Source organism: Mauremys mutica, chromosome 2 (genome assembly GCF_020497125.1).
Source record: "Mauremys mutica isolate MM-2020 ecotype Southern chromosome 2, ASM2049712v1, whole genome shotgun sequence".
Classification (NCBI taxonomy): domain Eukaryota; kingdom Metazoa; phylum Chordata; order Testudines; family Geoemydidae; genus Mauremys; species Mauremys mutica.
The window spans coordinates 4,527,565-4,550,909 of NC_059073.1; the positions used below are offsets into that span (position 1 = coordinate 4,527,565).

A 23,345-nucleotide genomic window follows, 5' to 3' on the forward strand; every position below is an offset into this window, starting at 1 on the left:
CCTGACCCCGCTGACTCAGCAGGTGGAGCATTAGCAGCAGTTTTCCTGCCTTGACGCGCGGTGGCGCAAAGAGTAAGGTGCCTGCTTGGCGCGCCCAGGGGCCTGGGTTCGAGGCCTGCGGTGCCTGACAGCAGGCAGGGGGTTGGCAAGGCCAGCTGGCAGGGGGGGCTGGATTGGTGAGTCCGGCTGAGGGTGGGGGCTGCGCAGGCAAAGGGGGGGCGAGTCCGGCTGAGGGTGGGGGCTGGGCGGGCGAGGGGGGGGTGAGTCCGGCTGAGGGTGGGGGCTGGGCGGGCGAGGGGGGGGCGAGTCCGGCTGAGGGGGGGGCTGGGCGGGCGAGGGGGGGGCGAGTCCGGGGGGGGGCTGCGCGGGCAATGGGGCGGCGAGTCCGGCTGAGGGTGGGGGCTGCGCGGGCAAAGGGGGGCGAGTCCGGCTGAGGGTGGGGGCTGCGCAGGCGAACGGTGGGGGAGACCTCGGGGTGGGGGCTGCGCGGGCAAAGGGGGGGCGAGTCCGGCTGAGGGTGGGGGCTGCGCGGGCAAAGGGGGGGCGAGTCCGGGTGGGGGCTGCGCGGGCAAAGGGGGGGCGAGTCCGGCTGGGGGCTGCGCGGGCAAAGGGGGGGTGAGTCCGGCTGGGGGCTGCGCCGGCAAAGGGGGGGCGAGTCCGGCTGAGGGTGGGGGCTGCGCGGGCAAAGGGGGGGCGAGTCCGGCTGGGGGCTGCGCGGGCAAAGGGGGGGCGAGTCCGGCGGAGGGTGGGGGCTGCGCGGGCAAAGGGGGGGCGAGTCCGGGTGGGGGCTGCGCGGGCAAAGGGGGGCGAGTCCGGCTGAGGGTGGGGACTGCGCGGGCAAAGGGGGGGCGAGTCCGGCTGAGGGTGGGGGCTGCGCGGGCAAAGGGGGGGCGAGTCCGGCTGAGGGTGGGGGCTGCGGGGGCAAAGGGGGGGCGAGTCCGGCTGAGGGTGGGGGCTGCGCGGGCAACGGGGGGGCGAGTCCGGGTGGGGGCTGCGCGGGCAACGGGGAGGCGAGTCCGGCTGAGGGTGGGGGCTGGGCGGGCGAGGGGAGGGTGAGTCCGGCTGAGGGTGGGGGCTGCGCAGGCAAAGGGGGGGTGAGTCCGGCTGAGGGTGGGGGCTGTGCAGGCAAAGGGGGGGTGAGTCCGGCTGAGGGTGGGGGCTGGGCGGGTGAGGGGGCGGTGAGTCCGGCTGAGGGTGGGGGCTGGGCGGGCGAGGGGGGGGTGAGTCCGGCTGAGGGTGGGGGCTGGGCGGGTGAGGGGGCGGTGAGTCCGGCTGAGGGTGGGGGCTGGGCGGGCGAGGGGGGGGTGAGTCCGGCTGATCGCAGGAGCGGGGCAGAGCTAAGATACTGTCCTGTAGACGTGGTTCTCGCTCCTGTGCACTAGCGGATTCCAGTATTTGATCGTCGGTGACGTTATCCCGAGTGAGCGTGTGGTTATGCCCCCCAATGGTAGCTCCGCACTCAGGGCAGCTGCTCTGCTGCATTGGGCGGCCGCATTCCCCAATCGTGTACAAATGGCCCTGAGGGCACCTGTACCAGTGGCCCCTGCCAAATTGCATGGCCTCTGTTATCATGGCCCTCTCTGCCTCGGAGAGCTGCAGTCCTGCAGCAGGAAGCCACTCATCAATCTTCTCCAGCACCCTCTGGAGAGATTCCTCCCGACTCTGGGTGAAAGGGTCCTGCTGCTGGAGGACGCCTATGGCTTCGTTAGCAAGTGCCATGGCCTCGGTGGGTAACGATGCTTGTTTGTTTTCGTAGCCACTCAGCCGCTCAAAGATGTTTCCCAGGTACGATATCCTCTTGATCTCATTCCTGCACTCCCTGAGCTGCTGAGCTGTGAAGGCGCGTCTGTTTCTGCCGATCCAGTGCTCCACAGCCTCAATCTTCCTTTTCAAATTGCGTTCTCTCGCCACTGTGCACTTCTTCGCTTGTTGCCTCAGTCTGGAGAGACTTGCAAAGAAATTTAGGGTATTCTCCAAGTCCAGAAGGCTCTGCCGGGAGACAGTGTTCATAATGCTTCTCTCCATACCCGTCCAGGCCACGAGGTCTCTGTCGCTGTTCAGCCGAAGGAGCAGTTGCTGCTTTCCAGCTTCAAGTTCTTCCCTGTTTCCCTGAATCTTCAATTTGATCTCCTTGATTTTTTGCTGTATGGCCTTGATCACGTTGTTGTAACGCGTGTTGTGCTGGATGGGTGTCGTGCATTTGGGGCACACCTTCAGCTGGACGTGTTGGGCCTGGGCGTTGTCTGGCTCACCATCCATCCAGCGATCCAGGCCCTGCACCTCCAAAATGTGTCCACAGTCTTCTAGGACAACGAAACGGGCCTCTGGCTCGTCTTCAACCCCAAATAAAATCTCTGCCAGCTCGTCTCTGTGGCACGTGCGACACTTGGGCGGACACGGCTCTCCACAAAGGCCTGCGCAGGGGTGGCTGCATTTGAGTGATTTTTGGCAGGGCTCATTGCAGCGGGGGCGATTGCACATCTCGGAGCACAGTTGTGTGCACCGGTAATGGCTGCATTTCCAGGAACAGGGCTGTATACAGGGAAAACAGATCTCCCCGCATGGCTTATCGCAGTGGCTGTGTCTGCACTTGTTGGGGCATTTTCTCTTGCATGGAGGACAGTTCTCAAAACACGATTCCTGGCACTGGTGGGAACACAGAAGGACCCTTGTGCACTTGTTACGGCAGTGGACGTGCAGCCTGCCCTGCACACATTCATAGCAGTTTCCTTTGCAGTGGTGTCCACACTCAAGTTTCTGTTTGCATGTCTCAAGGCAGGTCAGAGGCATTTTCTGCTTGTGGCATTCAGTTCTCATTACGTGAGAACAGGGCAGAGTAACGTCAACCATTTCCTTGCACCTGCAGGTGCTGCAGGCTTCCCCACAGCGGCGCGTGCATGGGTGTTTGCATTCCAGAAGCTGCTTGCATGGCTCTTGGCAGAGCCAGTGATCAGCTGGCATGTGACAGGGGATGGTCTGGAGGTGCCCACACTTTGGAATGACTTTTTCCACTTCCACGGAACAAGGTTCGCACGGTTCCTTGCACTTTCTCGGACACCTGTGGTTGAGCTCACACAGCTTGGAGCATGGGAACTGGCAAACGTATAGGCTGTGATCCCTGTCGTACGGGTGGCAGCGGCGCGTGCAGGGGTGGCCGCATTCCAGCCGGGTTTGGCACTGGAGCGTGCAGCCTCCGTCAGGGATTTTACTGAAGTCCGAACTCTCGTTCACCACTGTCTTGGTATCGGGGTGATTTTGACACACCAGCGTCAGCCCTTCCCCCATAAGTTTCTTTCTCTTTAGGAGACGTAGAATATCTTTCCACAGATTGCCGTTGGACCCAGCTGCAATGCCAGCTAGGTTTCCAATGCAATAGAAGCCCTTCCTGGCCCGTGAGAAAGCCACACAGAGCCGATTTTTATCCTGGAGGAAACCAATCCTCCCTTCTCTGTTGCTTCGTACTAGCGAGAGAAGAACGATGTCATTCTCCTCCCCTTGGAAGTCATCCACGGCGTGGACAGCCACGTCTCCCATGTCTCTGCTCCTCAGCAGTGTGCGGATCTTCAGCACCTGGCCATGGTAGGGGGTCAGAATGGTGACTTGGCTCTCGTCGTATCCCTGCTCCAGGAGGTATCTGCTCAGCGAGACCAGGAATGAAGCCTCAAACCTGTTGCTGTAGCTCTCGGAGTCAGCGCTGTGGCTCTCGGCCGCTGTGTGCTGGATGAAGAAGACGCTGCTCTCCACGCCCTGCAGGCAGGGATAGTTGGCACACATAGTTGAGCATGTTTTAAAATGAAGTGACTGCTACTATTTCCGTGTAACTGGGAGGAGGCAGAGCTGTCCCGCCCGAGGCCAAGGAGCTGGGATCCAGTAACGGCCCAGTAACCCTTGCTATTCCTTTAACCCCTTTTGTCCCAAAGAGCTTTACGGGTGGTACCAGCTCATTCAGCCGCAGCCGAGGGGAGGGACTGGGCGGCCATTCTGCGCCAGAAACACTATGCTACTTAGACCGCAAGCTGCGGTTACCGTGGGCTGCGAATGGCGTCCTGCCTGCAGCTTCTGAGGTGGTGCTAGAGCAGAAGCGTTTGGCCTCTCTTCTGAGCCCCTGTGAAGCACCTTGCCCACTACTGGCGGCTACAGAACAGGGCACGTTTCCAGGAGCAGCGAAGAGGGATTCCATGCAAAAACTGAACTACCGCTAACCCCCGGGTAGGCAGGAGAAACTAGTCTAAATATGGGTCATTTGCTTGTTTGCAGCTCATCTCCCAGGGAGACGGGTTCAGATCCCACTTCCTGACGCTGCTGGTCACACCTCAGCAGTAGCATAGAATTACAGGTCCGAGGCTTGTTTAAAACCAAGGTGCCGAGGATGAGCACGAAGGAGCCTCTTACCTCTGGGAGGAAGGATGATCTAGTGCTTAGGGCACCCCATGGGTTTATTTTTCCTTCAAAGTGCCTCTTTGTGTGTGTGTGTGTGTGTGTGTGTGTGTGTGTGTGTGTTAGTTAACCATTAAAACTCCCCTTGGCCTCCCCAGGCAGAAGGAAGAGCCCCCCACACCAGACACCTGGGAGCACACACATCAAAATGACTACGGCTGGCTGGGAAAGTTTGAAATTTCTATTCTGCAGATGTCAAGTATCAGAGGGGTAGCCGTGTTAGTCTGGTTCTGTAGAAGCAGCAAAGAATCCTGTGGCACCTTATAGACTAACAGACGTTTTGCAGCATGAGCTTTCGTGGGTATCCGAAGAAGTGGGTATTCACCCACAAAAGCTCATGCTGCAAAACGTCTGTTAGTCTATAAGGTGCCACAGGATTCTTTGCTATTCTGCAGATATCCTCCCTGAATGGTTAACTGAGGATCTTTCCTTTGTTTCCCTCCAGCTTCCCGAGCAGCCAGAACTCGCTGAACGTTTAAAATCTGCTCAAACATTTCGGGGGCTATTTCCCCCGTGTTCTCCAGCCAGCCCTGCAGATGAGGATGAGAACAAACGGAAGGAAACAAGCCAGCCTTGGGCAGCTCCCCATTCACCGCACCGGGGGCTGCAGTGCTGACTGACAGGCCTAAGTGGGGGAGAAATAGCTGCTCTCACAAATGCCCCAGTCACAGGACCCAACAGAGCCTCCACCAGCCGGTCCTGTTGGCTTCATCTGGAGCCAGAGGAAACCTAGACTGATAAATAAACCCCGCCCTGAGGCGCACGGGGCAGGCTCCTTTGGTGAGCCACGGCAGAAGGATGGGAGCAACCAGGCCTGCAGCTGGTCTCTTGCTCTACCTTCGGCTTGTTAACAGCTTCAGTGGGCTGCGTCTAATCAATCAGACTCCCTTTGGCAATATCCACACCCTCGCTCGCCCCGGGCCGGCAGGTGGCTCCGTCACATTGTGACACAGGCAGCCGGATTTCCCAGCTACGGGAAATGTCTCCACCTACCTTGATCTGTTCATATTCTGCAACGGCTTCGTGGTCTTTGAGCTGTTTGTAGAAGAGCGGGACCAGCAGCTGGGAAATCTCGGGGCGCATGCGGTGCTGTTTGAGACAAGAGCGGGACACCCAGCTGAGAGCCACAGTTACTCTTTGGTAACTATTTCAAAACCTCCCTTGGCCGTGGATTAACCGTTTGCTCCATGTTTGTTACCGTTCCGCCTGCTTCGCGCTGGTAGCTGCTAGCTCTTTGATGAAGAGATTGGAGCGTTCCTCAAAGCCAGCACTAGACTGGACTGTGGGGCTGATGGGCCTGCATCTAGCAGCAAAATCCTAAAGCTGTTCTCACCCCCCACCAGCAGCTGGCTCCGTCTGTCCCCTGGCTGCCAGGTCGGGACGATCGGTGTTACCGAGCCTGTCGGTATGTTAGCAGCAGTTCCCTAGACCTAGCGGTTTGTCTGAGTTACAGTATTTATTAAACAGGACCCCGGGAGTTGCTTGGTGACTGTTGTGGCTGGATGCTCCAACCCTTGTGGAGTCTTGAAATCTGCCTGTTGCGGGGGGGGTTGGGGTGTGGCTCTTTTTACGGAGCCAGCCCAGCCGCTCACTAGCCCCCAGGAGTTGGGGGGCTCCAGGATCCCTAGTGGCCATCTCAGAAGAGGTGATGACGGATTCCCCACCCACTTTCCCATAGCACCGCGGGCGTCAGTTTGGATTCTCTGGGTTTATGAGGAGCTGAGTGAAGCAGGGGGGCCTGTTACACCCATGATGTGCCAGGCCCTGCTGCCCAGGGGTAACTCACGCACATCCCCTCGGGAGGCGCCTGGAGCCGGGGTATGGGCTCATCTCCCTTCTAGGACCAAGCATTACGGCCGGCAGCTGAACTGGGCAGCTGACTCAGACGCCAGTGCCAGGGACGTGCAGCTGAGAGGCAGCTCTGCCTGCCCCTGGCCAGCCCGAGGCTTGGATCAGAGCAGCTCGGGGCGGCAGCTGAACCGCAGCTAGACGCTGGGGGCAGAGAAGGGCACTCGGAAGGACACTTTCTACTATCTGTGCTGGGCTAGGAGATTTTGTCCCTCCGGGCCTGGGTTAGGGGGAGTGGAGGGGAGCCCCAGCCTCTGTCATCCCTTCGGGGTCTGCGCATGTGTGACGAGGCCATTCATCTCCTGGAGATGTTCTCAGCCGAACGAGAACAGCCCCTGGAGACACAAGCGCCAACCCCGGGGGTGCTCCAGGGCTGGAGCACCCCCGGGGGGAAATAGTGGGTGCTGAGCACCTATCAGCTCCCCCCGACCCACTGGGAGGCCCCATGAATCAGCACCTCCCCCTCCTTATCCTCGACTCCCGCCCACTGCAATCAGCTGTGTCGCAGCATGCAGGAGGAGCCAGGATGCAGCGCACTTGGGGGAGGGGGCGGCACTGGGCGGGAAGAGGTGGGGCGGGGCCTTGGGAGAAGGGGTGGAGTGGGGGAGGGGAGGGGAGGGCTGGGGTGGGGCGGGAAGAGTGTGTGGCTTTGGGGGAAGGGGTGGGGTGGGGGCAGGGAGGGGAGGGTTGGGATGGGGTGGGGTGGGGCAGGAGAGGTGGGGGGTGGGGTGGAGGTGGGATGAGGTGGGAGTGGGAAGGGGTGGGGCGTGGGGGTGGTCTTGGGGGAAGGGGAGGGAGGGTTGGGATGGGGTGGGGTGGGGTGGGATGGGGGTGGGAAGAGTGTGTGGCTTTGGGGGAAGGGGTGGGGTGGAGGTGGGAAGGGGTGGGGCGTGGGGGTGGGTGTGGCCTTGGGGGAAGGGGTGGGGTGGGGCAGGAGAGGTGGGGGGTGGGGGTGGCTTTGGGGGAAGGGGTGGGGTGGGGTGGGGTGGGGCAGGAAGAGATGGGGGTCTGGCTTTGGGGGAAGGGGTGGAGTGGAGGTGGGGTGGGGGTGGGGGTGGGTGTAGCCTTGGGGGGAGGGGTGGGGTGGGGCAGGAGAGGTGGGGTGTGGGGTGTAGCCTTGGCGGAAGGGGTGGGGTGGGGGCAGGGAGGGGAGGGTTGGGATGGGGTGGGGTGGGGTGGGAAGAGTGTGTGGCTTTGGGGGAAGGGGTGCAGTGGGGCAGGAAGAGATGGGGGTGTGGCTTTGGGGGAAGGGGTGGGGTGGGGTAGGAGAGGTGAGGGGTGGGGTGGAGGTGGGATGAGGTGGGGGTGGGAAGGGGTGGGGCGTGGGGGTGGTCTTGGGGGAAGGGGTGGGAGGGTTGGGATGGGGTGGGGTGGGATGGGGGCGGGAAGAGTGTGTGGCTTTGGGGGAAGGGGTGGGGTGGAGGTGGGAAGGGGTGGGGCGTGGGGGTGGGGGTGGCCTTGGGGGAAGGGGTGGGGTGGGGTGGGGCAGGAGAGGGGGTGGGGGTGGCTTTGGGAGAAGGGGTGGGGTGGGGCAGGAAGAGATGGGGGTGTGGCTTTGGGGGAAGGGGTGGGGTGGAGGTGGGATGAGGTGGGGGTGGGAAGGGGTGGGGTGGGGTAGGAGAGGTGGGGTGTGGGGTGTGGTCTTGGGGGAAGGGGTGAGGTGGGGTGGGGCAGGAGAGGGGGGTGGAGGTGGGATGAGGTGGGGGTGGGAAGGGGTGGGGCGTGGGGGTGGGTTTGGTCTTGCGGGAAGGGGTGGGGTGGGGGTAGAGCCTGTGGCTGGAGCTGAACCCAGTCGCTCCGCACGCTGCGAGCTGCTCCCTTCATCCCCGGGGCCGTTCTGCCTCGCGCAGTGACTCTCTCTGGGAAATACCAACACTCAAGGCACTTGCTGTCCCGAGGACGGGCCTAATGGTGGACGTGGGCATTCGACCTCCCACTTAGAGCTGGGCCCGGGGGGGCAGGGCCCAGGAAATGAGCCGAGGGGACAGAAGCCAAATGCCGGAGCCAGAGGGTCCCCCGGAGCTGAACGCTAGAGCCAGAGCTGGGGATCGGAGCTAGAATCTGAACCCGGAGGGGAGCAGGAGCAGGAGCAGGGATTGGAACAAGGGCTCATGAACTGCCTAGCAGCCAAGTTCGGGAGTTGGCCAGCAGCTGTCGGAGCTGGGCTGGCCCCTGACAATCGCACCAGGTATGTGGGTTTAGAACAATTTCAGTGTCCAGACCAGCTCCTCGTTGCGTGGGGAGACCTTCACCTGAGGAACCATTTGACCAAATGACCCCAACTTTCGCCACTGACTCGACACGTGGCCCTGATGGGACACAGCAGCCCTGAGGCAGGGTGGTGGGAGCTCTCGAGATGGTTACACCTGGATTTCCCGTCTAGCAGGGGGACCACGTCTATACAAACTCTGCCGTTTCGGGCAGAGTCTCATTTTCAAATGTAGGTTCTCGGTTGGGCACAGCTTGGTTTTTTAGTAGCAGTTTGTGGGGGGAAAAGATCAATTGAGATTTGCAATGAGGTTATTTTTTTTCCAGTGTCCCACATTCCTTCAGACCCGACTTCCAAGGAAGTTCAGCACTTTGAGGGGGGTTGAAATCAGTGGTTTGTGTAGACTGGATGAGTTAGTGCAGAAATTGCAATGTATTTTCTGCATTTGTTTCTCGTGCTAACCCTAAGATACAGAGGCCTGTATCCGGGTGCTGCATCAGCCACTGGGCTCCTTATACCCAGCCTTACGACAGGGCTCTCCGGTACAGCTGCCTGTCCTGATGCATCGTTAATGAGCATCACAGCTACTTTTCTTTGATCACACTCAGTCCCGTTGTTCAGGAAATGGGTGAAGCGCCTGCGGCCTGGTCACATTATTCTAATGCTGCTGCTGGCTGGACACTTTTGTCTTCCCTCTCTTTAATTAATGTTAGTTCCCTTGACAACACTTCTGACCTACAATCCAAGTCTGCCTGTGGATTTTCCAGCACTTAGGAAAACTATCTGTTAAACAGAAACCAAGTCACAACCTGAACTATGGTGATGCTGCCGCCCCCCCCTGATTTGGGCCCGTAAGTGCCCAGCTGCTCAAAGGGGCTGAGCACGGAGCAGCTCCCGGTGACTTCAGTTAGTGCGGCTCTCGCTCAGCACTTTCGATAACCCAGACGCTTATTTCAGTGCCCCCAAGTAGGCCCCGGACATGGAAAATTCTGGCCATAGTTCACGTTGTGCCCATCAGCTGCGTTGGTGAAACACATATTTTGTCGATACTGCCCGGGGAGGAGCCCAAGGCCTCCCAGTGCGTGTGGGGTCCTGGCTTGGTGTCTGTTCGGCTACTCGCCATTATTACCCACCCTGACACCGTCTGCCCTCCCCAGAGTTGTGCCACAGAGTGAGGATCTTGTGGAGACCGTCTGCGTTCGTAACCAGGCCAGTGCTCTCAGGGGCTCTGCAGGCGGACGGGGATGATACATTGTCACTGTACGACCTTCCCACCAGCAACCGGAGAGGGCCACCAGCGGCCGGCAGTGAGCAGCTACCCTGCCACAGGGAGGGGCGTGGGGAGCCATCGGTGCAGCCAGGTCCCTCCCAGAGGCATGGACAGCGGCACTCACCTGATAGAGCAGCTGCACATAGGGGATCTGATTATTTATCATGCGCTCGAACAGGGAGATGCTGAGGAAATACTTCTTCTCCAAGGTGTAATCGGCGGGTTTGGGTCGCAGCTGGAAAACACGGAGCCAGTTCTGGGTGCTGCACACACAGGACACTCAGCACTCGGCCATTGGGAAGGGGCTGGATTTTGATATCGATGGCCAGGTTCCAGAAAGGCAAAGCTACAAGGGAGCTGAGGAGCTTTAATCTCCTGGATCAGCTCTAAGAAGCAGCCGCCGTCACACAGTTCCCCTTTAATATCTCAGCAAACACACAAACTCCACCCTCAGCCCACTCGGCTCCTCCCAGCCACTGATCTCCTGTTACCGGCTGACCTGCCAAGGGACATAGGTCCTACCTCCCAGTTGTCAGTGCCATTGCAGCAGTGCCACGACAGGGCATGTCATGAGAGTGCTGGGGAGGCGTGCCAGGGGAAGGGAGTGGTCCCTGTGGGCAGCATGGGAGTCCGGGGGAGCTGTAGCAGGATGTGCACTAGGGCAGATGGGCTTGGGAGGCTGCTTTCGGTGTATTTACCTGCTGGTGGTCTCCAATCAGGATGAGGTGCTTGCAGGCCGGCGTGAGGCAGGTTAGAACGTGCGCTTCCAGGATCTCTGCTGCCTCTTCCACAATCACAGTGTGGGGCTGGATTTTCTGCAAGAGCTTTCGGTACTTGGCAGCCCCTAGGAGCAACGAACAAGCAGGGTGAGCACGTGGGGAGAGGGCAGCCTGGCACAGGTGGGAATTCCCGCTGGGGAGGAACATGCTGTGCCCGGCGGGTGCCATGGTGTCATGATGTGGCCACTGGCGGGACACTACTGAGAGTATCAATCAAAGTACAAATTGCTTAGAGCAGGGCAGTCACAGCCCCAGGCCGGGGGTCCTTTGCACACCAAACCACCCAGCCAGAGAGGACTTCACTCTCACCCCCTGGCTAACCACAAGTCACACAAGCAATTCCCTTAGACACTCCAGTCGCCCAGTATCACCACCAGTGCGCTCGTCCTGGGGACGAATGGTTATGAAAACCAACACCCCAGTAAAAGAAAAAAGGGTCTCTTGATCCCAAAGGACCCAGCCCCAGCCCCAGCCCCAGGTCAATATACCGTACGAGCTGGCTCTAGGCAGAGACCTGCCCTGCCAGGGCCTCCAGTGCACACAGACCCGGCCCCCATCAGTGCAGTGGAAACCCCCAGTTCCCCTTGCAGGGGTCACGTTCTTCAACCCATCAGCCACCATCCCCCTCCCTGCCTCGAAATCCCTTCGCGAGAGGCAATTTCTCTAGGAAGATTGAAACCTTCAGCTGCTTCTGCAGTACAGCCCCAGGCTGTAGAATGGCTGCCACCTCCAGGCCACTCCAGTAGGCCCCCAAGTGACCCCCGAAGAACAAAACGACCACAGAGGCCACCCTCTCCTGTCGTCCAGCAGCCAAGCCCTTGTGCTGTCCCCAGGCCTGACCGCCTGATCTTCCTGTCCCCTCCTCTCCCCTCCTGTGTCAGGCCAGGGCGCTCCCTTGCTGACCCCCCGTTTAGGCTCGCTGGGGCAGGGATTACGTTGCTGGCTTGTTCTGGGGCCGGGGGCCGCCTGGTTTGGGCAGGCCTGAGGGGCTGGCAGAAATGAACACATTTGGGGGTGATTTTTCAAGACGCACCTGCCTCTCGTAAGACTGCATCAAACAGGCACAAGTGGGGACCCTCTCCCCCAGTGCATTATGTAATGTATGGCCAGCCCCTGCCTTGAGAAATAACAGCAGCGCGTGGCTCCCTTGCCAGGATTACCTGGGGGGTCTCACTTCATCCTTTCCCTGCCACTGGGGGCCTCGGACACCGGTGCCCCTGGCTGTTTGCTGCCTGTGGCACATGCCAGCCGGGTCACCTGCTCCCCTTCCAGGAGCTGGGCTTAGTGAGTGGGCATGGCTGCGGCTGGCGGCCTGGGATCCACAGGAAAGCAGAGCAGACGATCTGCTGGCCCCGGCTGCCCTTACGCTCTGAGGCTCTGTCAGGCTGTGCAGGGTGGGGAGCAGCTGAGCGCGTTCTCACCTGTTGTCGTCATGCCAATGACCTGGCTGCGTTTCAGCACCCACAGGTCCTCCTGGAAGGTCAGCTCCGCTAGCTGGGCTGCTTTCGTCTCGTACTCCTCCAGCTTCTCCACCAGCGTCTCCTTCAGCTGCCGCTCGTAGGCCAGCATCCACCTCCTATGTGCGGAGCAGGGACTGAACCCGGGCCCGGCCCTCCTGCAGTGACTCCTGGGGCCGGGGCTGTGGTAGCCCGGTGGTCAGTGTGTGCTGCACCTCCACAGGGTGCTGTCCGGCTCACGTTCCCGCAGGACTCCTCAGAGCGAGGGTGCAGCTCGGGCTGCTCCGGCCAGGCTCGTGCAGCCGCGTGCGGCAGGGTGCGACTCACGGGCCGTGCCTGGCCCCGCACAGAGTAAGGCCCTAGCTCCTGCCCCCCGGAGCCCCCTCCCACCAAGGAGCAGGCCCGGCACTGGCTGGAGCTGTGTTTTTGCCTCCAGCCACTGGCCTGTGCCCAGAGCTCCGGCTCCTTCCACGGACCCGAGGGCAGCCCTGCGTATTAACCTCATCTCCCATGCGACCTGGGCTAGTGCTCAGGTCTCGGGGGTCAAAGGCTGGCATGTGTCACCCTCCTCTCCCAGAGGACCTGGCATCCCGGGAGCTGGTGAAGGGTCCTGGCAGGACCATGCTGTGGTTTGAGGGCTCGGGGAGGGAGGGTGGGGGTGGGGTGGGGAGACCTGTAGAGACGCCAGCGATCCCTCAGCCGCAGCTCCCCGACGTCTCTCACGTTCGCGACGTCCTCGTCGGTCATGATGTCACCCTCCTCCAAGCATTTGCGCATCCCTTGGTGTGAGGAGCTGAGGGAGAGACTGGGCAGTGACTGAGCAGCGTGGGGAGGCCTTGGGGGGCTGCAGCCTGCGGGCCCTGCTCCATGTGAACCCCAACCACGGGGCACCACCCACAGCCGGGGAGACCGCAGCTCCCACACCCGTTCCAATAGCTGTGGGCCCTGCCTCGGCAGGTCTCAGACGGGCTGGCAGGGGGATGTGGGGCGCCCCGGAGCTGCCATTCCCCGGGGCGCTACAGACACTGCGGCAGCGGCGTCTCCCTTTCAGAGCAGGACGGCCGGGGGCCGGAGCTGGGGGGCCGGAGCAGGGGGGCCGTGCTGCTGGCGCAGGGCAGAGAGCTGAGGTCTATGCACAGCAGTGAATGCGGCGGCTGCTCAGCCCTGTGTCCCGCCCTGGGGGGGCTGGAGCTTTGCCATGGCTGCAGGAGGGGGCAGTGATGCCTGTGCGCCCAGTGAGCCTCCCCTCCCCACTGAGGCCCAGCCGTGTTGTCCCAGCTAACAGACACAGGGCGGCGTGAGGCTGGCAGAGCTGCCGGGCCTGTGCCCGCGCCCTGGGGCTGTGCTGAGCTCAGTAACGGGCACGGGGCGTCTGCCCAGGGCCCTGGATTCTACCTGTTCTCAGCGGGGAGGATGTAAGCAAACTTCTCCTCCACCGTGCTCCGCCGCCACTCGGAAGGGTCCAGATCGTCCTCGTCATCCAGGGCCCGCTCGTCCCTGTGGCACGGCCAGAGCTCTTCCTCCGCGCCTGGGGGGGGGGCGCAAAGTGACCAGATGTCCTGATATTTGGGGCTTTTTCTTATACAGGCGCGTGTGACCCCTGCCCCCCCTCCCATCGGGTCACCCTAGCGGGGTGGGAGCTCCATGGAGCCCCAGCCGTGCCTGGCAGACACAGGCCCATGAGCTCATGGCCAAATCCTGCCCCACAGCTCCAGAGACTGGAGCTGCCCTGGGGGGCGTCAGCAGAGCAGGTCAGCTCTCACCTCATGTGCCCTGGCCTCGGGGTCTGGGGCCTGGCTCTGGCCTCCCACCCCAGGGCTTCAAGGCTCACAGCTCATGCTGGCTTAGAGGGGGGGTGTCCTGCCCCCTGCACCCACCATCACCAGCTGCTCCGCCTGCAGCAGCCCCCTGAAAACCTGGCGTGCAGGTTGCTGCCCCTCCCGCAGCCCTGGCTAGTTCCCTGCTCAGGCAGGTGTGAGGGCTACTGAGCTTAGCCGGGCTGTGCCCCTGTGTGCCTGGGCTCTGCAGGAGGAGCTCCGAGCACAGCCGGGGGCAGCGCCCGGCCCTTTGCCCAGCCACTCACCTGCCTTCCGGCCCCTGCCCTGAGCCTGGCACGGCTTCTCCTCCTGCGCCACGGGGCAGATCTTCAGCCAGTCGCACATGTCGAAGCGCCCCGCGCTCTGTGGAGTGTCCGAGACAGCGTGCGCTGAGACGGGGCCCCAGCCGCCCACCCGGGCCAGGCTTGGCCAGGGGAGCCCAGCCCTGGTGGAAGGGGCAGCTGGGTTCTGTGTCCTCCCCCGCCCTCCTCACCCAGGAGCACTCCAGCTTGTCATCGTGGATCTCCGCTGCCAGCTCTGCGGCCGTGAGGATCCCTCGGCGGAGGAGCTCCAGCACCGCGGTGCGGTAGGTGATGCTCTCCTTCTGCTTCTGCAAGGCCTTCCGCATCTTGGGGGGGAGAACAGAGCATGGGCACGGGGCACGGGGCGGGGGAGGGCGGGAGGGAGAGCTGTGCTCCAGGGGTGGGGTCTCACCCTAGCTATGGCCTCCCGCCCAGCCCCCAGAGCACACCCTATCGCCTGGCTCCAGCTCCCTCACACTGCTGTACCCGGGGCATGCAATGGAGCTCACCCCAGAGCCCTGCTGGGGCCGCAGTACGAGCCCCGCGCTCTAGCTACATACCCGGCCATACTGGTGCTTCTCCGCGGCCCCCAGGAGCGCTGGCAGCTGCTTTTGGCGAAGGTTCCTCAAGGAGCAAGCTGCCACCGTGTCACTTCTGCTCCTTCCCCCAATGCGCACCACGCCGGAGGGCTGGAACTGCAGGATCCCTGCATGGCGGGCAAGAGGCACTGACCACACAGACCCACCGCCCAGACCCTGGCCTGGCCTGATGCTGCTAGTCAGCTCGGCTGTGAGCTCTTGGGGCAGCGACCCTCTTCCCACCACTCGCAAGCGCTGGAGGTCACGTCAGCCCCATGTGGGGGTGGAGGTAGGGCCTGGCCGCAGCCCAGCCCGTGTCCTACAGGGACAGGGTGGATTGCTCAGGGCTCGAAGCAGGGGGACTGTACGGTGCATTGTGCAGGGAGAGGCAGCGATCGTGCCAATGTGAGATGTCCGGCAGTGCTCAGGCCTGCCTGGTGAGGCTGATAATACAGCTCCAGCCAGCTGTACCCGGGGTGCAGCACCGGCGACAGCCATACCTGGAGCTCAGCACCCGTGACAGCCGTACCCAGAGCGCAGCGCCTGTGACAGCCGTACCCAGAGTGCAGCGCCTGTGACAGCCGTACCCAGAGCGCAGCGCCTGTGACAGCAGTACCCGGAGCTCAGCACCCGCGACAGTCATACCCAGAGCGCAGCGCCTGTGACAGCCATTCCCGGAGCTCAGCACCCACGACAGCCGTACTCAGAGCACAGCACCCGTGCCGGGGCCGGCTGTACCCAGGGTGCAGTGCCCGGGACAGGGCCGGCCAGATCTGGAGCTCAGCACCCGTGACAGCCATACCCAGAGCGCAGCACCCGCGCTGGGGCCAGCTGTACCCAGGGTGCAGTGCCTGGGACAGGGCCAGCCATACCCAGAGCTCAACGCCTGTGACAGCCGTACCCGGAGCTCAGTGCCTGTGACAGCCGTACCCGGAGCTCAGCGCCTGTGACAGCCGTACCCGGAGCTCAGCGCCCGCGAAGGCGCCAGACCCCTCCAAGGGGCAGGGCAGAGGGACGGCCATATTGAGCTGTGCAGCTGTGACAGGGTTTGCTGGGGGAACAGCTGCAATCTTGCCTTGCCAGGGGCTGCCAGCACAGGGGCATCCCAACGTGCTGTGTGAGGCTCCCTGGAAGCCCAGGGACTGGGGGCAAATGCCAAGAGCCTGGTAGTCCCAGGTACCTTCCATAAATTGGTCCAGAGCGTGGTTTGTGTAGCAGACGACCAGGAAGGGTCTCTGGTCCTTCCACCACTGAGACTGATTCCTCAACAGGATCTCCACGATCTGGAGCCCAATGAAGGTTTTGCCTGGAAGGAAACGGCCCGTGGTCACTGGTGGGGCAGGGGCCTGTGACCCGATCACAGGCCCTGCTGCTGCAGCGGGGAGGCTCTCGGGGCTGCTGTTAACACCACAGAGGCAGCATCTCCAGCCATGCGTCTCCCTTGCACACAAGCCCCATTGGGGTGGGCTCAGCCCCTCCTGCGGCTGGGCCAGGGAGGATAAAACCCACCTGGGGGTCAGGCTCACAGGCCATCGTGGGAGGCAGGGGGAGGAGCAGGCGTCACTGAAGCCGCAGGGCAGCCCAGAGCCGTTGCAGTGGTGGGCAGGGAAGCAGAGCACGTACCTGTCCCCGGTGGGCCCTGGATCAGCACCAATTCCCTGGTCAGGGCCATTCGAATGGCCAAGATCTGAGACTCGTCTAAGTGAGGAAATGTCTCTGGAGACCAGATATAGGAGTCGCCGGGTCTCACGGCCGTCAGGTCCACCGCGGTCACGTGCCCCTGCAAGCCAAGAGCCAGGCATGTTCTCAGCTGCCTCCTAGGAGCCCTCCATGGGCTCAACCTGCCGGCGGCCCAGGTGTGGCGACGCGCGCTGCTGCCCTCTCCTGGAAGGGGTTTCTGAGCGTCTACACTGGAGCAGGGGTGTGGCGGGGGGCAGGACATCAGGCCAGCAGGGCGGGGCGGAGCGAAGCTGGGGCGAGAGGGGCTCTTGCAGTGCTCCGTGGGGACGGGGGACTCTGGGTCAGATCGGTCCGAGTGAGCGGTTGGGACGGCGAGCGCCAGCGATGCCGGCCTAGGGTGTCCGGCGCAGTCTAGTGGGCAGCGGCCGGGCAGCCCGGCAGCAGGAATAACGGGCTGTGTCCGCATGGCGAGCTGGGGGCGTGACTGCCGGCTGGGGGGACATGCCCGCGCTAGCTCTGATCAGGCTCGTGCGCTAAACCGAGAGCAGAGCCGTCGCCGCGGCACAGGGGGGCCCCACCACGGGCGCGGGCCCATCCCAGACACTAGGCACGCACTGCGGGGGCTGGTCCCTCGCGCTGGGCTCGGCAGGGGGGACGGAAACGGGCGGATGGCACGCGCCAGGTGTTGTGGGTGAGGCCCCGAGGCCGCCCCTCCCCCAGCCCAGCCCACGGCACCGGTAGCCAGCAGGTTACCCCAGCGGGCAGAGCGCCCGGGCCCCGGGGCCTGGCTCTTTAAACCCCTGTGAGTATGCGAACTCCCGGTAACCAGGCCTGCATCTCGTTGCCGGCGTCCCCGCAGCAGGGCACAAAGCGCTGCATCGCCTTCGCTGTTCAGCGTGTGTCTCCTCATGCCCTCGGCAGGGCACTTACCCCATGGTACAGATGGGAAACTGAGGCACGGAGCTACTTGCCCAAGGTCTCTCAGGAAGTCCCTGCTGGTGCAGCGAATTGACCCCCTGTGTCCTAAGCCAGTGCCCTACCCCTGGCCCAGCCTCCCCAGACCTACCTCAGATGTGTCTCCCATGGGCTCTTTGTCGGCTCGCCCCGTGGGGTGCAGAACAGAGAGGTCAAAGGTCACGTCCTCTCCGAAGTGCGCGGGCGGGGCGACGGGGGTGCGGCACTGCACGACGTAGTCCTGGAACGGCACCTGGGTGGGGTCCAGCTCCTGCAGCCCCTCCAGCACGTGCCGGTAGGACTCGAAGAAGGCCGGCGACTCCACCATGATGAAGTTGGTTTTCCCCAGGTGCCTCGTCAGGAGGTCGCTGTGGTTTGCCTTAATGTCCAACCACACGGCCCCCTTCAGGAGCTCAGGCCTGTTGCCCCCCACCACAGTCCCAAACAACACCTGGCCACAGTCACTGGAGATGAGGCAGGTCAGGGAGCCGCTCAGCAGCCGTTTGGAGGAGGTGTGGGAGGAGCCCTGCGGGGCCTGGAACCTGGCCATGTACATGGCACCGACTGGGGAGGTGCCCACCGTCGCCAGCTGCACGTTCCTATAGACCCGCAGCCCCCTCTGCTTCCCAGCGCCCCCGAACACGTTCCGCAAGGAGAAGTGAGCCGAGATCCCGGCCCTCAAGGGCCGGACGAAATCCTCCCGCAGCAGCCGGAAGTGCGTGTCCAGGTAGGCCGCGTCGCCCGCGTACTTCCCAACGGGGAGGTTGCGCTTCAGCTTCTGCCCAGGGTCGACGAATATCTCCTCCGGGGTTGGGAAAATGGGGATGGTGTGGAAATCCTCCTGCCAGGCTGGTGAGGCGAGGGGCGCACTGCACCGTGGGAAGGCCGAGTCCACCAGGATCTTGGTGTCGTGAAGCCGTTTCTGGATGATCCACGTAAACTGAAAGCCGCGGCTCTGGAGTCTTTGGACAGTGGCGAAGAGAAGGTCCACAGGGTAGCAGAGGAGGGTCTTCGTCTGCTCGGGGGACGCTGTCAGCAGATGGTGCAGGGCAGCCACCGTGTCCTCCATCACCTCCTGGGAGATCTGCCCGTCCTGGTGCTGGAAGCTCTCCAGCTCAGCAATGAAGCCCAGCAGGCTCCTGAGCACGAAAGCTGGTCTCAGCACCAGGGCCAGGACCGGCTGGACCAGCTCCGGCTCACCAGCGCTCTCCACCGCCACCTTCACGGCCCGCAGCAGCGTATACACCCTGGCGGGGCTCAGGCCGGGGCTCTCCACGACCTGCTCCAGCTGGTAGTCGTGGTCCAGCAGGAAGGGTAGGAGTTGCTGGGGGCTGTGGTCACAGAGCTTGCCCAAGTCAGTGAGGATGGCGCAAGGATCCGTCCGCCAGCTGGGCCCTGGATCCGGGGAGAGCCGGGCAGCTTTCGGTGGCCCTGGCCCCCAGGCACTCTCAGGCCAGTCCGGCCACCTCCTCTTCTGGCCAGACATTTCTCCGCAGGGCAGGAGCTGCTCAGAGACAAGAGGAATCGACGCTGCAGAACAAGCCCCCAGCCCCACCCTGCCTGCTCACGGGGGATCCACACCCAGCTCCAGAGAACGGAACTGGACCCATAAAGCCTCCTCGTTAACGCCACACTAATGACTTAGCCCCATGACTCCAAACTCGGGGATCTGCACACTCTGCTGAGATCAGAGAACCGCCCCAAAGGGGCGGGGCAGGGGGGTCGTCCCGGCCACTGGAGCGAAAGCCGTGAGGTGCAGTGAACGAGGCCATGCACGGAAGGCGAAAATGAGAGATGAGCCCAGCTGCATCTGCCTGTCACTGGCTGCTGGGGGCTGGACAGGCGCTGCCCCGGGGGCCATGTAGCGCAGAATTGCCCACTGGGGGCTCCTTGCACCGCGCTCTGTGGGCGCTGGTTGGACACAGCACGGGGTGGGGGTTCGTCTGTTCAGCAGGGCCAGGTGCTGCCCAGTGGGCAGAGGGTGGGGGAATCGCGGCGGGGTCGGCGTGGGGGGATGCAGGGGAGAGGGGAGGGGGCTGGGGAGCTGGTCCCCTGGGGAGTCTCCCAGCCAGGAGACCTGGTGACAATATTGCACGTCTGCCCGAGGGGCCCACAAGCACCTTCCACCTGGCCGAGGGGCGGCTCTGCCGGGAAGGGCAGGGCGAGATTTGGCCAGACAGCTCCTGGGAGTTCTTTGGAGCCCGGCACAGCAGCAGGAGCCAGCCCAAGGGGCTGCTGTGGCACCTCCGTCCCTGATCCCGCAGACCCTGGTGGCACCACCTGTCTGCCTCCATCCCTGACTCCCCAGGGCCACCCGTCTGCATCCACCCCCGGTCCCCGGTGCCACCTGCCTGCATCCACCCCCTCGCAGCCCCCAGTGCCAGCCGCCCTTATCCACACCCCCTGCAGCTTGTGCCTCCCGCCCGCCTCCGTCCCGGAGCCCCCCCCAGTGCACCTGCCAGCGCCTGTGCCTGAGCTCCCTGCCAACTTCTGTGGTTTTACAGCCACACTGTCTGCTCTGCCCCCGCCCTGTTGTGTCTCCTGGATGGAGAGTCCCGTTAGCAGCCTGGAGGGAGCCCGCTAGCTTAGCGCCCTTCTGCATACCTGGCACGTCTGTCACTGTGCCCCTGCCTCTGGTACCTCCCCCAGCGCTGAGCCGGGCGGGGTCCTGTCCAGGGCGCTGAGCTGGGCAGCCGGGTCCGGTGCTGAGCCGGGCGGGGTCCTGTCCAGGGCGCTGAGCTGGGCAGCCGGGTCCGGTGCTGAGCCGGGCAGGGTCCTGTCCAGGGCGCTGAGCTGGGCAGCCGGGTCCGGTGCTGAGCCGGGCAGGGTCCTGTCCAGGGCACTGAGCCGGGCAGGGTCCTGTCCAGGGCACTGAGCCGGGCAGGGTCCTGTCCAGGGCGCTGAGCTGGGCAGCCGGGTCTGGTGCTGAGCTGGGCAGGGTCCTGTCCAGGGTGCTGAGCCGGGCGGGGTCCTGTCCAGGGCGCTGAGCTGGGCAGCCGGGTCTGGTGCTGAGCTGGGCAGGGTCCTGTCCAGGGTGCTGAGCCGGGCGGGGTCCTGTCCAGGGCGCTGAGCTGGGCAGCCGGGTCCGGTGCTGAGCCGGGCAGGGTCCTGTCCAGGGCGCTGAGCTGGGCAGCCGGGTCTGGTGCTGAGCCGGGCGGGGTCCTGTCCAGGGCGCTGAGCTGGGCAGCCGGGTCCGGTGCTGAGCCGGGCAGGGTCCTGTCCAGGGTGCTGAGCCGGGCGGGGTCCTGTCCAGGGCGCTGAGCTGGGCAGCCGGGTCCGGTGCTGAGCCGGGCGGGGTCCTGTCCAGGGCGCTGAGCTGGGCAGCCGGGTCTGGTGCTGAGCCGGGCGGGGTCCTGTCCAGGGCGCTGAGCTGGGCAGCCGGGTCCGGTGCTGAGCCGGGCGGGGTCCTGTCCAGGGCGCTGAGCTGTGGGCAGCCGGGTCCGGTGCTGAGCTGGGCAGGTTCCCTTGTAATAAGAGGCTGTTGGCAGCCCTAGGTCCCGCCCAGATGCTGCCTCTGAGCAGAGAAATAGAAACTTGTATTTCCTGCTCTGGTGCCCTCTGGGTCCTAATACAGGTGTGACGGTGCTGCCCAGGGGAGCCAGCTGAGGTCACTCAATCAGGGCAAACTGCAAACAGAACTGGGCAGACCAGCCCCAGAAGCTGGTGGTTATTCCGCTACCTAGATTTACCAGCCAGCACAGAACAGCTCCTGTAGCACCTCCCTGGTTACGCAGAAGTTCAAACCCCGCAGTTCCCTGAAAGTGCCCAGCCTCAGGCCTCCGTCCAGACGCACCTGTCAGATATGATGATGATTCCTGAAAATCTTCTCTCATCATATAAAATAAAAGGTTCTTTCAACCCCAAAGGGTCAGACACACACCCAGGTCCAATTATAACTTAGGTCTTACCCAAAATACACTATAGTCAAGTCTTATTAACTAAACTAAAATGTATTAACAAAGAAAAGAGACAGAGAGTGTTGGTTGAAAGATCAATCTACAGACAGACTTGAATTCAATTCTTGAGGTTCAGACACAGCAGAGATGAGCTTGTAGTTGCCAAAAGTCCTTTTTTAACTAGTCCAGAGGTTACAGTCCAATGTCCATATTCAGGGTGGCTCCAGTCAGTGACTGGGGATCTCAATCCTTGTGGCTTAAGGTTTCCCCCTCTTGAAACCCAGAGCAGATCTGAGATGAAGCAGGATCCTGTCCCAGGGTTTTTATACATTTCCAGCAGCCTTTTGGCCTGAGAAAACAATAGGCTTAACTCTCCTTCTCCCAAACATCCTGGCAAGTAGCACAGGGTAATTTATCCATTAACAGTTCAGATACAGGTGACCACAACCTTCAAAGAGACACAGAGACAATAATACTATTTCACTCCAGTGTCTTCCTAAATGTTAATATTCCATTTTTGATCTTTGAATCAAAGCTATAGCGATAGACAAGCCTTGGTTGCTTACATCCCAGGCTCTAAGCAAACACCTCCCCTTTTGCCTCTACCAATGCCGGCTGCATTCCAAAGCTCTGGTCATTTACAGATCTTCCTAACCCGTCCTTAAGATTCCCCCATGGGTCAGGTCAGTCTGGGAGGTAATTAACTCTTTCTGGCCCTGTCACCTTCCAATGAGATATTAGATCACACTCCTAACGTCACAGCAGGTCACCGTCTGGGCCTTGGGCTCCGCGGCATGAGCGAGGGTCTAGCCTCCCGGCTGGGTTGGGCGTCTGCGCCAGGCCAGCCGGTGCCCCCATCCCCGGCTGGAGGAGCTGGTACGGATTGGCCAGGAACCAAAGGCGATGGCACGGCGAGGGGGTGGGGGCCGCCCACGCCCAGCTCCCTCCAGCGAGCAGGGGCAGCAGGGCACTGCCCTGGAGTGGGGCTGTGAGAGGGACGGGCGGGGTGGGGACCATTTGCTCACCCACATGGGGGGCATTTTATTTTTTATGCATTGGTGGTTCGGGCCTGGCTCCCTCGCGGGCCCAGCCCTGGCCTCCCATCCAGCTGAGGAAGCTGGTCGCACCCGGCGCTTGAGTGGACGTGTTGCCAAGTCCGCAGTGCCAGGGGTGGTGTTTTCGGAGCCGGCGTCGCGGGTTGTGGTATTTGGGGCTAGTTTGCTCATAATCGGCTGCATTTGGGCTGCTTAGGTTTAATTCAATGAAAAGAACAGACATAGCTGTAATTCAAAACCCCGGGCCCTGAGCCCTGGGGCGGCGGCCCGGCACACATGGTGCCAGGGCCCGGTTGGCAGAGGTGAGGGGTTCTTGCTGTCACAGCACTGCTGTGTCAGGGTCTCTCCTGAGGGGGCCGGGCTGTCCCGGCTGAGGCGAGATGTCCGGCCGCAGGGAGAGCCGCGAGCCGTGGCCATGCCGAGCGCAGGTGGCACTTGCCGGCTCCGCTGCTCCCTGGTGGGACACAAGCTGGAAGTGCAGGTCCCCTGGGGGGGGCTCCGTGTCTGTGTCCCTGGACCGCACGGCCTGGCTGAGGAGAGCGGGTGGGACTCTGCGGGTGCATGTGGGGGCGAGCGGGCCCCTCCCTGTTCCGCTCCCCTCTCTGCTTTCGATGGCCCTTGCTACAAACAGAGGAGCCCTGGCTTGGACTCCCTGTGGGGACCCTGTGGCCCATGGCCCCCCTGCTCTGTGCTGCCCCGGGAGCAGGCCTGTGGGGAAAGGACCATGGGGATCTCCATTAACCCAGCCTTCCCCTGTAATACGGCCATCTTGTGCCTCCGCGAACCCCAGGCCTGCTCTGAGATTTCCTTCCTGGTGCTAAGAGCCAAATTCTTCCCCGACTCGTGACTTTGGGAGTTGGAGACACGTGTCTCACAGTCACACTTGGCCTTAAGTGTTCAGTATCTTAGTGCAAGAGACGCGGTTCTTCCCACAGCTGCCCAGTGCTGCTGACCATCTGTACGGGACTATTCAAAAATACATTCCAGCCTCACTGGCCTGCAGTGCCCTTTTCCGACCCCGCAGGAGACGCTCCCCAGTTCAGAACAGCACCCAGGGCTGTGG

At 62.5% G+C, this 23,345-nt stretch overlaps 1 protein-coding gene across 1 annotated transcript; it reads right to left on the reverse strand.

Moving 5' to 3' along the window:
• Positions 1 to 30: 30 nt before the first annotated feature.
• LOC123365164 (NFX1-type zinc finger-containing protein 1-like) lies at positions 31 to 20,102 on the reverse strand. Its single transcript, XM_045007841.1, has 14 exons — positions 19,936 to 20,102; positions 17,444 to 18,835; positions 16,321 to 16,477; positions 15,878 to 16,003; positions 14,680 to 14,825; positions 14,311 to 14,445; positions 14,084 to 14,180; positions 13,396 to 13,528; positions 12,674 to 12,793; positions 11,965 to 12,119; positions 10,463 to 10,608; positions 9,889 to 9,999; positions 5,431 to 5,526; positions 31 to 3,747 (listed from the first exon to the last, which is right to left on the reverse strand). The coding sequence occupies exons 2-14, from the start codon at positions 18,815 to 18,817 to the stop codon at positions 31 to 33; spliced, it is 6,513 nt and encodes a 2,170-aa protein (XP_044863776.1). The 5' UTR covers positions 18,818 to 18,835; positions 19,936 to 20,102.
• Positions 20,103 to 23,345: the final 3,243 nt, after the last annotated feature.